Source organism: Balaenoptera physalus, assembly GCF_965194825.1.
Source record: "Balaenoptera physalus genome assembly, chromosome: 10".
Classification (NCBI taxonomy): Eukaryota; Metazoa; Chordata; class Mammalia; order Artiodactyla; family Balaenopteridae; genus Balaenoptera; species Balaenoptera physalus.
In genome coordinates this window covers 56,381,233-56,397,779 of record NC_138889.1, presented here as the reverse complement: position 1 = coordinate 56,397,779, position 16,547 = coordinate 56,381,233, and the positions used below count along the sequence as shown (strand labels likewise).

The 16,547-nt window shown below is 48.0% G+C and overlaps 1 protein-coding gene across 1 annotated transcript in view; it reads right to left on the bottom strand.

Moving 5' to 3' along the window:
* The window catches only part of TENM4 (teneurin transmembrane protein 4), a 740,746-nt gene that overhangs the window by 506,740 nt on the left and 217,459 nt on the right, over positions 1–16,547 (bottom strand). Inside the window, exon 4 of the mRNA XM_082410302.1 lies at positions 807–908. Within this exon, the coding sequence (XP_082266428.1) occupies positions 807–816 (10 nt within the window). The 5' untranslated portion in view covers positions 817–908. The remainder of the gene's footprint in view (positions 1–806; positions 909–16,547) is intronic.

Sequence of the window (16,547 nt, the reverse complement as noted above, 5' to 3'; positions counted from 1 at the left end):
CTTACAAGATTGTCCCGAAGATAAAAAGTGCTTGGTTCTTAGTAGGTTTTCAAAACAGGGCTCACTCCCTGGGTCCTGGCTCCTTCCTCTCCTTCCTCATGACCCAGACTCTACGTATGATTCTCCCTTTCACGCTAGAGAAGAAACATGGCAGACAGAACAGAGAGAACATTCTCTCTGCCATGTTTCTTCTCTAGCTTGAAACATCCTTCTACTTCCCCCCCCCCCACCCCCCAAGTGTGTTCTGTTTTTGTCATTGCACAGCAGTGTAAGGAAAGCCTCTGGAGAGCCATTCTGGCTGGCTGGACCTGGTCCCCGGACCGCCTGTCCTCTGGGCAGCCGCCCACTCACCTCCTCCTACCTCATTCCCAGCTATGCCTCTGATTCCACTCCAGCTCAGCTTGAAGTGTAACCACCAAACTCTGGACCCTGCCCTTGGTGACCTGGGCCCCAGAATGACTCTCATGGCCACGGCGGCCTCTGTGGTCCCGGACCTGCACGGTGCTTCCTGGCTGCCAGCTCCCCCATCACCTCCTCGCTGGATGCCTGGCCCTTGCCTGTTCCGTCTGCCCACCATGCTGGCTGCTGGCTTGGCTTCCAGCAGCCACCCGTCCTGCTACTGCATCTGCTCTCAGAGAAAGCCGCCTCCACCCTGGCCTGACCTCCTCCACTCCCCATGTGGCTTAGCGGCAAAAGCCTTCAAACAGAAAGTATGCCTCTTTTCAGATTCCAAGATGGCATTTCTCATCAAGACCGTAGGTTTGCAGTTGATGATGCAGAAAATCAGAGCAGACAAGGGGACTGACCTGGCTCCATGTCAGCACGTTCTGAAGAGTCAGCAGTGTCCGTGGGCCCTGCAGCCCTCTCTCCAGGGTCATCGGATCCTGGAGGATGAGACAGGATCCTTTCTGTTAAAGCAGAGAACACAGACCCAAGTGAGCGAGGTGGCAAGGTGTCCTTGACCCGATCTCACAGATCTGTCCCTGGCAGTAAAGGCAAATGTACACCAGTAGGGAGAGGGGGCTTGTTACTGGTCCCACAGCCATGAAGAGAAGCAAGTGGGGTCCCAGACACCCTGGGAATCCCACACAAACGCACGCTCTGCAAACTTCCTTTCTTCTCCCATCTCATCTGGTCTTGTCTGACAGCCATTGTTGACATGTTTCCTCAAGCTGGCCAAACCCCTCAAGGGCAGGGACTGCAGATCGGCCCTCTTTACAAGCCAGGCAAAGGCAGCTTGGAGCAAAGTAGAGCGTTTCGTGAAGGACTGACTGTACGCTGTAATGGGGGTGGGGAGTGGGTAGAACACGTGGCCAAGGCACTGGCCACTGCAACAGTTCTGCCATTGATTCACTGGGCAAATAAATACATCACTGCGCCTTTTGAACCTTAGTGTCCTGCCCTATAGGCTGGGCCCATCTTCCCTGTGATATACCGTATGGGAGTATTGGGAGTCACGTAGGCAGAATTCCTTGCACACAAGAGCCTGGCCCTGGCCCACTTGCTTATCACTCTGCAAACCTCTAGTAAATCACTTACCCTCCTTGAGCCTCTGTCTGAAAGAGAAAAACTCTGAACTAGGCTACGTGTAAGGTCCTTTCTGCCCCTAGAATTCTGTGACGATGTTGATTCATCTCTGCACCTCCAGTGCCCAAGGAGATATCTGTACACAATAAAAGTTTGTGAAATGAATAAAAGAAATCCTATCTCACTCAAAAGAAGAGTATGGAGAGGCTGAAAGGTTGTAAGCCATGTGCCTTAGGTCATTGCAAGAGGAGGAGCTGGGATTTGATCACAGGTCCTCACATACTGAGGTCATTGCAAGAGGAGGAGCTTTTTATATAAAAGACACTCTAGGTAAAGGACAATGCATGAAGGATACATTTAGGCATCTGAGGTAAAAAGTCATTGTTTGAGAAATTCCCTGAATACTTATTTGCCAAATATACCTAGGAGCCTAGCTAAGAAAACATTATTGTCTATTATGAGGTGAGGAATTACTGGTAATCGTCATTAAAGACAAAATTCTCCTAGGTGTGAAATTTTGCTAGCTCCATCTGCATTTCCTGTTTCTTTATTGTAAATTCTCATTATTCTAAACACAGAGTGACTATATTAGGTGGGAACATTCGCCAGCCTCTGCCCAAGTGCAGAGTACCCCTTCCCTCGGGGGTCAGGCTCCCGAACACCCCCCAGCTAGAAGACCTGATGGGCTGAAACAGAATCAACAAGACAAAGTTTGGAGGTAAACCTAGAAAAGTCCTGATAAATCATGCTATATTCACTAAAATAAAAAATTGGCAGTACGCTACATAGGAGATGACTGTCATTTTATGTATCTCAAATGAGCAGTAATGGTTATTGTGCCCTTAATTTCTATTTACTACGCCTTGTTCATTATCAGTCTACTCTCCAAAATTTCAGAGAGGAGCAGGAAATTGTTTTACTGTAACAATGGACATGGTAAGAGGCCCTTTCTCTTGTGTAAGGACCTCTCCCCATATGCCCAGAGCCTTGAGAATTTTAGGACTCAAAGCTGTTGGCTTTGCCCCCAAGGGTCCTGCTGGGGTCCTAGTCCTATCCTGTGACTTGGATGAAACACTCAGGGTCTTTCTCAAACCCCTCTCCTTTGTCCAGGTCACACAATTCCACTCTGCCTCCATAGCTTCAGGCCAAAGCTTGTGCTTTGGGCCGTCATCTGTGTCTCATTTGATCCAAGCCACCCCCCACCCCTTTAAGAAGCTGCAGAACTGCAGTTTTACTCCTCTTCCACTTTCATCTTTGCCACGCTTCCAGGGAAAGGCTCAACTCCTTTTCTTCTATTTACTTTTATTTTCAAGGTGTATCCCTGAATTCCCTCTTTTTCAAGGTACAGTCATCACGTGGCACATGCAGGAGGATTGGTTCCAGGACCCCCTCATGGACACCAAAATCCATGGATGCTCAAGTCCCTTATATAAAACGGTGCAGTATTTGTATAAAACCTACACACACCCTCCCAATATACATTAAATCATCTCTAGATTACTTATGATACCTGATACAATGTAAATGATATGGAAATAGTTGTAAATACAATGTAACTGCTACGTAAGTGGTTGCCAGTGGGGCAAATTCAAGTTTGGTTTTTGGAACTTTCTAGAAACTTTTCCCCCGAGTATTTTTGATCCGTGGTTGGTTGAATCCACAGATGTGGAACCCATGGATATAAACAGCCGGCTGTACCTCCCATAAGCACCACATGACTGTTAATGAAACCCAAACTGTTAATGAAACCAAAATACCCATGGGTTGGCCAAAGGTTTTAGAAGTATTATACTTATGCCCTAGCACTTTATGAAGGGAAATCCAGTTAGGTCGAAATGAGGGTGTATTCATTCCTTTACTTGCTCACTCACTCATTCATCCCTATGCTGAGTGTTAGGTGTGATTCAGGACACACCGATGACTGAGAAGCAAACCATGCCCTCGGGAAACTCACAGGATGACAAGGAAAATACGACAACATGGCCTCAAGTAATGGAAATACTTGGCAGTTTTGTAAGTGGATACAGAAAAAAACAGTGAGAGGAGGGAGGAATGGAGAGGAGGGAGGAATGGAGAGGGAGCAATGAATGGACAGCATACCGTTTAGGCCCAGCCTTGCACCAGAGATCGTGTCAGGTGGGGTGGCACGGGGACAGGGCAGGGCACTCGTGTGAGGAAGGAAGTCACAGGAGGAGAAAGCGTGACAAAGAATGAGTGCGGGCCGTGTGGAGGGAAGCAGAGGATATCACACCTGACAGGGGACGTGGACCCCAATGAGCAGGGCCCTGAAAGCCAAGGCAGAGAAAGTAGCCATTATTCAATGAGTGACAGAGAGCCACCGAAGGCTTTTGAGCAGAGATGTGATGTAACTGGAGATGTGCTGTAGGAAGATGGATTTGGCAAGCTTGCACAGTTTGAATTGGAAGGGGAGGGAGCTAATTGTGTGCCAGGCACTGGGCAGAGGGTTCGGTGCTGGTACATATTTGATCTCAGTTAACCTTCTAAACAGCCGTAGGAAGCCAGCCTATTCCTTCCAGACGAGAAAATGAGGCTTTGGGGAATTTCAGCAGCTTGCCCCTAATCCCCCAGCTAGGAAGTGGTGGAGACGAGATCTGGATCCTGTTTTTTCCCTTTCCAGGTGAGCCTTAAAGCATGCTGTGACCCCGCACAGACACGTACACCGGACCCCCCCAGTACACCTTCCGCTCCCAGCGTACCTCCCACCCGCCCTAGGATGGGGGGAAGCAGGATATTTCCTGGGCTGCCTTTTGAGAGGCTCAGATGAAATTAAGTGCCAAGTGCCTTTGCTCCTGCTAGCTTTCCCCAAAGTGACCCCAAATCAAGCAAAAAAGACAGTACCTTGACTTGGGTCCGAAACAACATGGACTACAGTCTCTTGCAGAGAATTTCAAAGGTAGCAGGAGACCACCTTCCTCTCTTATAAGGAATGCTTGCTTCTGCCTTTCCCTTCTCAGCTAAGCTTCACAGGAGCAGTGGACCCAGGAGCCCAGGGGAACATACCTGAATGCCCAAGACTCTGCTGGGCCATGGAGAATGTCAGTGAAGAACCCAGCGTCTATGGGCTGACTCCACTGTTTGGGACGACTGCCCAGAGGACTCGATGTACTCCACCTGCAGCCTGGAGAGGACGAGGATGAATCACTCCCATCAAGATGCCTGCTGCTAAAACTTGTTTTTTTTTCAAGGGAAAAAAAAAAAGATTTCCTCATTCTAAGTACGGGACACGGTGATGGCTGTACCATACACCTGACAATCGAGGGTGCAGGCTTTCTTCGAGGAAGCCTGGTGCAGTGGCAAGAGCAGAGACTTTGGAAGCAGATAGGGTGGGTCTTAATCACACCCCACCGGGTTACCAGCTATGTGGTTTTGGGCAAACCATTTAGCTCCTTAAATTTCCTCATTATTAAATGGGAATGATAATAAGGGATTAGAGAGACTAAGTGCCAGGCCCTTGGTACATACATAAGAATGTGTAATCATTTCTTCTTGTCTTTTTATGTTCAACATTCTGGCTTCACACTCCCAGTGAGGTTGCTCTCCTCCTCACAAAGTTACCAACTGAAGAAATGGATTTTTGGAGAAAAAATGCTGCAGCTATAGCAGGTTGTTCATACCCTTGACCTAGCGCTTATTACCAGTGTCTTAGAATTATTTGTCAACATATCCTTCTCCTCCACCAGACTGGGACCTCCTTGAAGACGCTGACCACTGTGGCTTCAATTCCCGGCACACAGATGTCCCGTTCTACCTTAGTTCCGTTAAACAACGGAACTTGATCCAAACAAACCACACAGTCTGCAGTTCTTCTGGGATTTTATTTTCCCAGCCTGGTTTGCAGAGTGACTTCTAAGCAACACCTTCAAGAGCAGATCCAATCCTCTGAAAACCATCTCCTTAGCATGGAATCATTAGCATGGAATGCTTCACCTTGTTACTCTGCTAAGACCTTAGGTTCCTAACCCAAGCCAATTATATGTGCCAACATATTCAATAACATCTTAATAATGCCAAACCTCCCGGGTCTCTGGACAGAATCGGATGAGGTTGAGAGACCTGGGGTCTAACAGGATACCAGAATGGTGCACGGCAGACGGGAAGGAGATGAAGCATTAAAACTAGATTCAGACCCTGGCTTGTACAGTTGGGACAGCCCTGTGTAGTGCCTGGGATGGGGATACATGCTCAGCAAAGGTTAATTCCCTTCTCTTCCTCTGACTCCAAAGAAAAGCAAAGCCATGAAACTTGTTTCAAGTAAACAGGGAGAGAAGAGAAGATTTGCCACGTTCCTGAGTCCACTTAGAAAACTGATTTTTTTTTAAGCTTTTCTCCCTGAGGACTGAAGGAAGCAGGTTATTTCATTTTAATTATGGTTGCTCCAGCTGCCGCTTGTGAACCCCAACCCCAAGACCAATTTTCAGATTAGAAAGAAAAACACATACACACCCCCAAAGACAAACTCACCGACAGAATCTACTACGTACACAGAAGGACACCTCCTTCAGAGAGCACATCCACAGGGCGGAGAAATCTGGACTGTCCTACTCGAGACACTCAGATCCAGGCAGAAATCCCTGGACGTGCTCACCACCCGCTTCCCCTCCTACATCGCCTCCTCTCGGCCCCCAGCGTCCAAGCCCAGCTGGTGAGCCACACAGCAGCATAATGAAATGTTTCATGTCGAGCAGCTGTGCACTTTTAATGCACACAGGGGGAAATAAAGGCAGCAGATGGTTTTATGTAATCATCCTGTGAATTTTTCACTGGGTATCCTCATTCACGAAGGCCTGAAAGAGTTTTTTTTACAGGACCTCCGTGGGTCCAGTGAGCCAGCTCCAGACTTGGGGGCCGGTGAGGATGGGTCTCTCATGCAGGAAAGGTGGGTGGAGCTCATTTGCCATTTTCTGGCCCATAGGCTGTATCCAGGTTTCCACTCAGTATTCTCCTGTGCGGTTCTCCCCCTGTGTCCTCCCCAGCAGCTCTCCATGCTAGCCACGGCAGACGATGGCTCATGAATCCTTCACAGGTGAGCTGCCCAAATCCGCACCACATGCGGATTTATCTTGCAAAGGATTGAGGCGGATCCGTGCTATTGCAGGGACCTTTGTCAGGGAGAAGATTGGGTGGAGCAGGTGGGGGCATCAGCGTTCAGCTGCCTGAGGGTAAGACGAAAGAGACTGGGCTCTCACCAGAGAAAGATCACCTGCTTACGGGGATGCACAAGAACTCTGCCTATAAGAGGTGGCACAGAAGCAAGCACGGTGGGGGGGGGGGGGGGGGAGTAAATAGCTCTCAGGTGCTACAAAGCAACCTGCTGATGTTTGTGGAATCAGTGGAAAGTTTTCTCAGTTTTCTGAATCTTGCTTTTACTGCACCAGTGTTCACCTTTAAGCCCTTCAAGCACACCATCAAAAATTCTGCGATTTGAATGTGCACGACAAATGCATACTCTTGTCCTCAGACACCTGAGTGCTCCCAGGCCCCCAGGCCTCTGCTCAGCTTCACCGTCAGCCTGCAAAGCCTCTCCCTCCTTTTTCGTCCCCCTGCTCCTCCTTCAGGAGCCAGTGCAGAGGCCGGCATTTCCACAGAGCCATCTCTGTGGTACAGGTCACAACTAACTGCACTCCCACGCCAGAGCGTCACCAAATCTACTTGTTTCTACCACTAAATCCTGCCCTGACCTCTGTGCAGCTCTAGTGCTCTTCAATCCCTTCCTTCAAATTATCCTACGCCCACTGCTGTTCCTAAGATGCAAGTCTGACCCTGCTGTTCCTAGCTCGAAACCCTTGTTGGTGCTCCATTGTCTCTGGGACAAAATCCAAAGCCCTCCCTAAAACAGGCACTTCTCTTCCCGTCCAGCCTGGCCATCTCTCCAGCCCGGTCCCTGCCACTCTCACCTCAGACCCGCCATGCTGCAGCCAAAGCCAGGTGTTTGCAACCCTCACTGACTTCCCCGTTGCCCCTTCCTTGGGCAGGGAGGCCCTGGAGTGCTCCCCTACGACGTGACTGTGCAGCGCCCCATCTTATTCTGGGGACGCTCCTCCCTGCTTCTGGGAACCACTTTTCCCAGGGCTCCCATCGTGTGGGTTGTGTCATCAGTGCTGTTTGGCAACCACTTCTGGCTCGCTGCCTTCCAGGCACAGGTGGGTGGCACATCTCAATAGGGCCGTTCGCTAATTGAGGCCAGTGGGCGTGAGCACAGGTGTACCACTTGCAGGTAGAAGATATCGTTGCCAACGCAGGACCCTCCAGAGCTCTTTCCCTCTGGCACAAAGACTGGCACAGCTGGGATAATTTGTCAGCCTGGGTCCCTGGGGCACTACAATCAGAAAGCCCTCCCCCAACACCACCCCTCCTCCCCCAACACCACCCCTCCTCCCCCAACACCACCCCTCCTCCTGCCCATGGCGGATGTAGAGCATGAGAGAGAATGAAACCCTTTGTTGTTTAAGCCACTATGATTTGGGGGTGATGTGTACCCAGCATTAACTAGCTGATCTGACAGATTCATGGGTTCTATGAGAACTGTCGTACTCTTTTTTTTTTAATTGAATAGTTGCTTTACAATACTGTGTTAGTTTCAGGTGTACAGTAAAGTGATTCGGTTATATAAATTCTTTTTTTTCCGATTCTTTTCCATTACAGTTTATTATAAGATATTGAATATAGTTCCCTGTGATATACAGTAAATCCTTGTTTATCTATTTTATATATGGTAGTGTGCATCTGTTAATCCCAAACTCCCAATTTATCCCTCCCTCCACTTCCCCTTTGGTAACTATAAGTTTGTTTTCTATGTCTGTGAGTCTGTTTCGTAAATAAGTTCATTTGTGCTGTTTTTTAGATGGAATTGTCATATTCTTGAAGGACCCTGCCTCCCGGGCCATCATTGATTGGTTCAGGGCTGGGTGCCTTAGTAAAGCCAGATTAATCACTGTTCTGGGGGAGAGCAGAACCTGGTCAAAGCTGGACCAGTTAGAATTCTTCCCTGGGATTTCTGAAAACAGGAAGTGAAGAAGAATGTAGTCTCTAGTAGTGATGATTGTAAGATATGAAAATTTGCTAGCTATTAGTGGCCATGTGAGTGTTACGGGTTGAATTGTGTCCTCCAAAAAAGGTTATGTTGGCATCCTAAGCCCCCATGCCTGAGAATGGGACCTTATTTGGAGACACGTTCTTTGCAGGGGTAATCAAGTTAAAATGAGTTTACTGGGGTGAGCCCTCATCCAATATGGCTTGTGTCCTTATAAAAAGGGGAAAATTTGGACACAGAGAAGATCAGAGTTATGCTGCCACAAGCCAAGGAACTACCAGAAGCCATGAGAGAGGAGGAGAGACCCTTCCCTTCAAAGGGAACACGGTCCTTCTGACACCTTGATCTTGGACTTCTAGCCTCCAGAACGGTGAGACAAGGAATTTCTGTTGTTTAAGCCTCTCAGTTGTGGTGCTTTGTTATGGCAGCCCTGCAAACTAACACGGAAAAAATAGGGAGAGCTGGTTTGCAGGGAGAGAAAGAAGCTCACAAGTATAAGAGAAGTGACCAGAGCAGCAAAAAGAAACAGAACAAATCTTAACAGAATTAAAACTGTGAACCCAATTCCACTGCATCGCTGCATTTTCTCTGGCTGCAAGGTTCAACTCCTTGGATTTGACGAGGCAGTAGTAAAAGCCCCTCTGTTTTGAGTAAGTTAATTCTGAGGTTTCTGTCACTTTGAATCAAGAGTCCTAAGCAGCACTGTTATTAATATTTAATCATCATCATTATCATTAATGTTAAGAAAAGAAAAGAAACGTAGGTGGCTCCAAGCAGTGCTGAACTGACCAGAATGGTGATGGATGGACAAGCAAGCCCACTGCTTCCAAAAGCTGTCCAAACAGGTCCCAGGAAGAGACAGGGTTCCCTCCTGTCTGGGTGCAACAGCTTTCATATATTCACACAGATTAATCCTCTTGCTGTTTTCTTTAATCCAGTAACAGCCAGAATAAAATCTGAAAAGGATTTTCTTCTGCACAGTTATGCCTTTCTTCCCAATCCAAACACAACTGCGTGCCTGGCCCCTTGAAATGCTCCAAAACAAAACAAGTCCAGCCCAAATCCCTCATCTCTTTTCATGTTATTTTCTTGGCTGCACAAACTTAGGGGCCTTTGTTTCTTCTGCTCTGCCCTTGGACGCTTCCCGTCCACATTCCCCTCTGTGTGACCTCCTACGTCAGCAGCAAGGGCTCCAAACTAGCAGAGGAGAGAGGCAGTCAGAGGGAAGGCGGCCTGGAAAGTATTCGCCATCCTGGACAAGAGCTGAGGTCCCCTGAAGCAACTCGCCAGCCCTCTGGAATAACCAGTGCACACGGGCCCTCCTGGGCAGAATGTAGCTGCATAGCGGGGTCTGGCTTATGAGTTTGCTCTTGTAGAATAGAAGATAATTGTTCAAGCTGTCCTTGAGCCTCTGGGGCTGCAACCGTTGTAAGAATAAGCGGAATCATTCTACCTTGACGATCCCACAAAAGAAGAGAGAAACTGCTCTCCTCCAAAGGACTAGGGACAGCAATTATCCACATGAGCAAGATTTGATGACTGCAGAGATTATAGAGCTCACTGCCCTGCCCCAAAGTAAAGGAGGATCCTGGGTTTTTCTTCCTCATCTGTTCAATCCAGGAGAACAAACAAGAATATGATGCCTGTATCAAGCTGCCAGCTGTCTTGATGAGAGAAATTAGAAAAAAAAAGCAGTTTTCTGGGAGGGGTGAGGGCCAACTCAGCCTTGAACAAAGAGGGTGGGGAGGGTGAGGGGACTGAATGGATGCTGTGCCCATCGTTTGTTTGCTCTCAGGCCCCTTCCCCACACTTGCTCCTCCGCTCTATCTCATGGGGAACTGCAATGCTCAGAATCCTTTGCTCCCTGGCTTCTGGACAGGTGGGCTTATGAAGGGAGGACCCTGGCAGCAGATTGGAGGTAAGAAGAAGAGAGAAGCGAGGGTATCTCCCCCTCTCTTGCTTGTTTTAGACAGCATCCTTGGCAGTGGCCACATAACATCTGTAGCTTCAGGTCCTGACCCTATAAAATGGTTCTATCTCCTGCTGGATTGTCCCAGTTTTGGGGCTCTAGAAACATCACCTGCTCTCATTGTACCTCCAGGTCTAGGGGTGATAGTCGTTCCCTGTTGTTGTTGATCTCTGGGATGATTCAACTTGTACCATTTAGCTTCTTAGCCATTTCATTAACTGTGTGGCCAATTCCCTATATTAAATTCCCTCTGTTGAAAGACCTACGGTGGTTTCCATTTCCCTGCCTAGACTCTGATGGATAGAGGTGCTGAGAAAGAATCTGCAGGTGGAAGTGCCACTCTGCAGCCTCGAAGACAATGAAAGCATGAAGACTCCCAGTGCTTGGGCTGGGATAGGGAGCCACTGCAAAACTGACCACTGCAGTCAAGCCCAGGAGGAAATAAGTGATCAGTGAAGCACCTGTCAGGCACTGGAAGGTTGGAAAGGCATCCCTGGAAGGAGGACAAAGTCAGGTCTCTGCTTTTTTTTTTCCCCCATGAATTTAGCTAGCTTGAATGGGACTTCTTGTGTCAGTCAGTAAACTAATGTGGGAAAGGCCAATTACTGATGCAAGGGATGCCAAAGAGCTTGGTTGTGAAGCTTCAGAATCCTTTGGCAGGTTAGGGTGTACTGAGTCTCTGTAGGGAAACCAGGAGTTTAATGAAACAGAGACAGATCCAGAAAGACATCTCTTAGCAGATTCAGTGAGATGTTTGAGACTTAATGTGATGTGGCTGGATCTTGTCTCTGTTGACACCTACAACTGTTAAGGGTTATTATTGGTCCTTCCAAACTCAGACAGGTGGGAGAAGCCATGCTTTATTGAGAGAGGATGGGGACAGGAATAAAATAGGAGAACATTTTTGGGACGGCTGAGAGAGCATTCTTGGTTACTAAAGAAGAATTTAGATGTGAAAAAGTATACATACACAGACAGACACAGGCTGGGACAGAGAAGGAGACAATGGGGAAAAGAGTGCACCAGAAATTGAGGGAGAATGGCTTTGCAAGCTCTCCTTGTGAGCTAGCCCCTTGGTGGCAGGCAAGTTTCCTAGCAGAGGTCAGCTTCTTACAGTCAGAACAGGGGCTCTGAACCCTGATGCATTTGCTTTCTGCTTCTGTTCAGGCCCTTTGTCACCGGTGGCCTTTCACTCACTGATCCAATTGCCCCAGACCAATGTCCCGCACAGGAACTGAAAAGACCACCAGGTGTGGAAGAGCAGGGCTGTTAACGAACTGCCACATGCCTCACCTCCCTGGAAACCTCTATTGGTCCCAGAGAAAAAACCAGTGTTGGGACTTCAGCAAAGACGTGGTCTTGACCTCAGCATCCCCACCCACGCTGACACACGTGCTTGTTTCTATGTTCATGAAGCTGAAAACATTTGTGGGGGGAGAAACTGAATTGGAAAAGAACCAGTCCTTCCAGAGATGAGGAAACCCAAGTAAATTGGGGGGTTACACAGGTTTTCCCACTTTAATTTTTCCCATGTTATCACGTCTATTATTTTTTTTAATAAAACATATTTTAGAAGAGTTTTGGATTACAGAAAAATTGCAAACATAGTACAGAGAGTTCCCATATACCCTGCTTCTATTTTCCCCTTGATTAACATCTTACAGTTCTTTTGTCACAATTAATAAACCAATATTGATATGTTATTATTAACTGAAGTCTATAGTTTCTTTGAATTTCCTTAGTGTTTCCCTAATGTCGTTTTTGTTTCAGGATCCCATGCAGAACACCACATGCCATTCAGTCATCACAGGTTCTTAGGTTCCTCTCAGCTATGATGGTTTCTCGGATTTTCCTTGTTTTTGATGACCTTGACAGTTTGGGGGAATACTGGAAAAGTATTTTGTAGGATGCCCCACTACTGGAATTTGTCTAATAAGACTCGGGTTATGGGCCATTGGGAGGAAATATGCCTTGTTTTTAACTCTTTCTTTGTTATAAAGGCCATGGCTCTAGCCCAGCTGGGGCCACCGGTCACTAGCTCAGGAAGGCAGCTGTGGTAGATGTGCCCTGGAGTCACCACAGCATCTACGGAGTCACACTGTACACCACAAAGTCCTCACAATGTGGCCACAACCGACCTCTCCAGCATCAAGTCCTGCATTTTCCTTTCCTTTTTCTCTTGCCGTATCAGACCTGCTTGCAATTTCCCAAACACACCCATACCTTCATATCTTTATGCCTATGCAGCTGCTGTTTCCTCTGCCAAAAATGCATCCCTCCCCTTGGCTACCTGGAAACCCTCACTTAGAAGACAGGACCTAGCACAAAAAAAAAAAGCATCCTCTTTGGAGTCTTCTCTGATCCCAAACAGCATTACTGGCCTTCTTCTCTGTGCTACTTTGTACATTTCTGTGCGTTCCTGATCACCCTGTTTAGAACTGCGACACCCTCCGACACTCCCAGCCCCTTCCCTATTTCTTTCCATAGTACTCTTCAGCATCTGACATGCTCTATCTATGTTTAACTTATTTATTGTTTGTCTCCCTGCCAGAATATAAGCCTCTTGATGTTTGGGTATGTCTCTGCCTCTTCACGTGACAACGAACTTCCAGGGGAATGACCAGATCCTATTTCACAAGGGAAGCCTTGTGTTGAAGCCATGCCCTGCAGACCGTTTCAGGACACCCTGATTATCATTAACTGCTGTCCCTTCTTTCAGGACGTCCCCCACACTCTCTGGAGTACCATCTCCTTGTGGCTGGAAGGGACAGGCAGTGTGTTATTATGCAAGATCTTCTCCAGAAGTTTACAATCGAAGAGCTTCTAAGCAGGGGTGGGGCCATTCTCTTTCTAGAGCTGGATTTCTGGCCTGGAACACTGCTCCTGCTCCATTACTGGACGGTTGGGACCATCCCCAGGAGCTAACTTGGCAAGCCAGACACAATAGGAGCCCTGACACCTAAGGAGAGGAGACCAGTCTCTGCCAGTGACTAGCATGAGGATGTGGACAACCTCCCTGAGCCCCAGTTCCCTCAGCAGATAATGGAAATAACATTGTTACCTACACTACTGCCAGAGGGCTGTTGTGGGGATCGATTGAAAAACGGGTGGCAAAGCACTTTACAATCTGTCAAACCCAATCTAAAGCACTTTTGCTGACATCACCAACAACTAGCCCAGGGGTCAAGTTTTCCGAGACCATGACACTGCAGGAGCCCTTGGGGCCGCCGTAACCCATAATGCGGTCAGGCAGCACGTGGCAGCGATGGGCACTACCAGCTTAAACTTTATAAACATGTCGCTGGGCCTTTTGACTTAGATCAAAATCAAGTGTTTACTATAAAACATACACATAAGCCAATCATATGTTTATGGTACAAAAGATTTGTCCTCTGGCTGCTTATCAAAGGGTCTTGGGCTTAGTCTGCCTTTGATGTTCCTTTCAACCCACTGGACCCACTGGGGTGGGGAAGAGGTACCTGCTGCCTGGGAAAACCTGCTTCCAAACCTTGGCTGGGGTTTTAAGCACCCTGATTATACAAGTTAACATAAGCGGAAACTAATTTTACTTTACAATTCTACACAACGAAAAGGAAAGAAAATAAAGTGAAAAAGACATCAAGCAGGAAAAATAACTGTATCATAGAAGAGGGTTAATGCCCATTCAACAAAGATCTGGTGCAAATTGATGTGGGAACAAATTTAAGGACACCAATAAATAAATTGGGAGCAGACATGGGCGTGTTACACATTAAGTATATTAAGCGAATACACACATGGAAAAAATGTTCAGTTACGCTAGTAACCAAAGAAATACAGATTAGAACAAAAAATAAAATGCCATTATACCTAAATTAGTAACCTTTTTTTTTCTCATAATGCTTTGGAGCCAGTTAGTTAAGTGTACTTATTTAGCACCTACTGTATACCAGCCACAATCCACTTTCTAGTTGTGTGACCTGGGGCAAGTTATTTAACATCTCTGAGCTTCCCATCTCCTTATCTGTAAAATAAGGATAATGATACCTCTCCTAGGGCAGTTGTGACAATTACAAAGTTTATTCACATATGCTAACACTTGTGATTCACCCAGCTCTGAAACTGGCAGGCAGGGGGCATTAGCCCTGAGCTTTCAGTGTGGAAACCCACACTCAGAGGGGTGAAGTTACTCGCCCCAAGTCATATAGCCAAAGTGTCCAACCCAGTTCTTCCTGCTTCCTGCATAAGCAGGAATGCGTAAGGGACTCTGAAGAGAGACTGGTGACTCGACCACTTCGGGTGGCTCAGAGGCTGGGGGGAGGTTAGGAGAAAGGGCCAGGTGAGGCTGGACTGTAGCGGGGGGGTGGGGGAATGCAAGGGGTGGTCCACTGCCTAAGCCCTTCCTCTTACTTGTTCCTAAATTGAAGATGTGCTTGCGGACCCCATCTGCGTTCAGCAATGACAGTGAGTGGGTTTTCCATTTCTTTGATAGATGATTAGAAAAGCAGGAGGTGGCAGCTGGCCTGTGTATTATCTGCTCCTACTAAACACTCTGGGGTGATGGGCAGATGTAGTGAGGCAGGAATGACTGAGCACATCCCCGAACAATGTGCTCTCCACATGCTCAACAGCCACGGGCCCAGACACTAAATGCAAGACACGTTGTGTCCGGAACAGAGAGAATGAAAAGGAATTTCTCTGAGTGTGGTTCAGAACTCCTATGGATAAGCAGCGTCTAGGAGACCACAAGTGTCCTTCAGGCAGAACCTCAGCCAGCCAGAAAAGGAGCCTAATCAGTGATTTGTTTGGAGGTCGGAGCCTGGACAAAAACCGGCCAGGAGGCTCAAGCGAGGCACGGAGAGGGGGCGGCTGAGAGCCCTCTGTCCATGCTGCTCCTTTTCTGAACACCATCCACGAGGAAATTCCAGACTCACAGAACAAGGCGCTTCATGATCCAGCAACCACTGTTCTCTCTAACCTCACCGGGCACTTGCAGTTCCCCAAAGGTGTAAGGCAGTGTCAAGCCTTTGTAAGTGTGCAGTCGCTCTCCCTAGATTGTCTCCCCTTTCCCCACCCTCACCTTAAAAATTCTGATCCCGTGTCAGCTCCTCCAGAAGCCTCTGCTGAGGATGTCACCTGAGTCAGATATCACTCCTTTGGGTTCCCTTCACCTGCAGTTGACTTTGTTTATTTCTCTCTCTCTACCACGAGAGACTGGACCACTTCTTATCTAATGCTGCATCCTAAGTCTAGCATGAAGCCTGACGGAGGGCAGATACTCATATATCCCACAAATAGTTATTGGATGGATGGAAGCTTGGAAGGCTGGTTGGATGGATAAAATAAATGTTTTAACAAAGCTCACCTGTAACTGTATGGAAGACGGAGGGGGTGGGTGGGGTATGGAAAGAGGTATGAACAAGACAAGTGGAGAGGCTGGTGCCATAGTCTAGACTACGGCAGAGGCAGGGAGATGGGAAGGATGCAGAAGACTCCAGCGAGTTTGGTCGAGGGACTGAATAGAAACTGGTAAGCTCATGGAGAGGAAAGGTTGAGAGAGATGGTGCAGGGGAGCTGACCCCTAGCTTCCAGGCGGAGCAGAGTGTGATGCACTTCGGTAAGATAGGGACCCAGGGGTAACAGTTCATATTGGGTGTGGGGGGTGGGGAACTGGGAAAGGAGATGGTGAGCCCAGTTTTATCAGCACGGAAGGAGGCCTAGGGACTGGCAGAGCTCCAATACATATTCTTCCCCTGCCTCTGGTGGCCCTTCATGAACTCTCAGTGGACAAGCCTTGGTTAAGATGGCCCGACGGGGTTTAGGTGATCAGAGCAAACAGAAGGCTCTTCTGACTCAGCACAGCATCTGGGGACCTTCCAATAAGCAGGAAGAAAGGGGCTCTTTCTATACGGCTGCAGGGAAGAGTCTGACAGCCCTGAATTCACCGCCCACACGGCATCCCCAAGGGGAGCACGTGGTCACCTCTGCCATGTGATGGATTCCAAGGGAGGCCATTCAGTG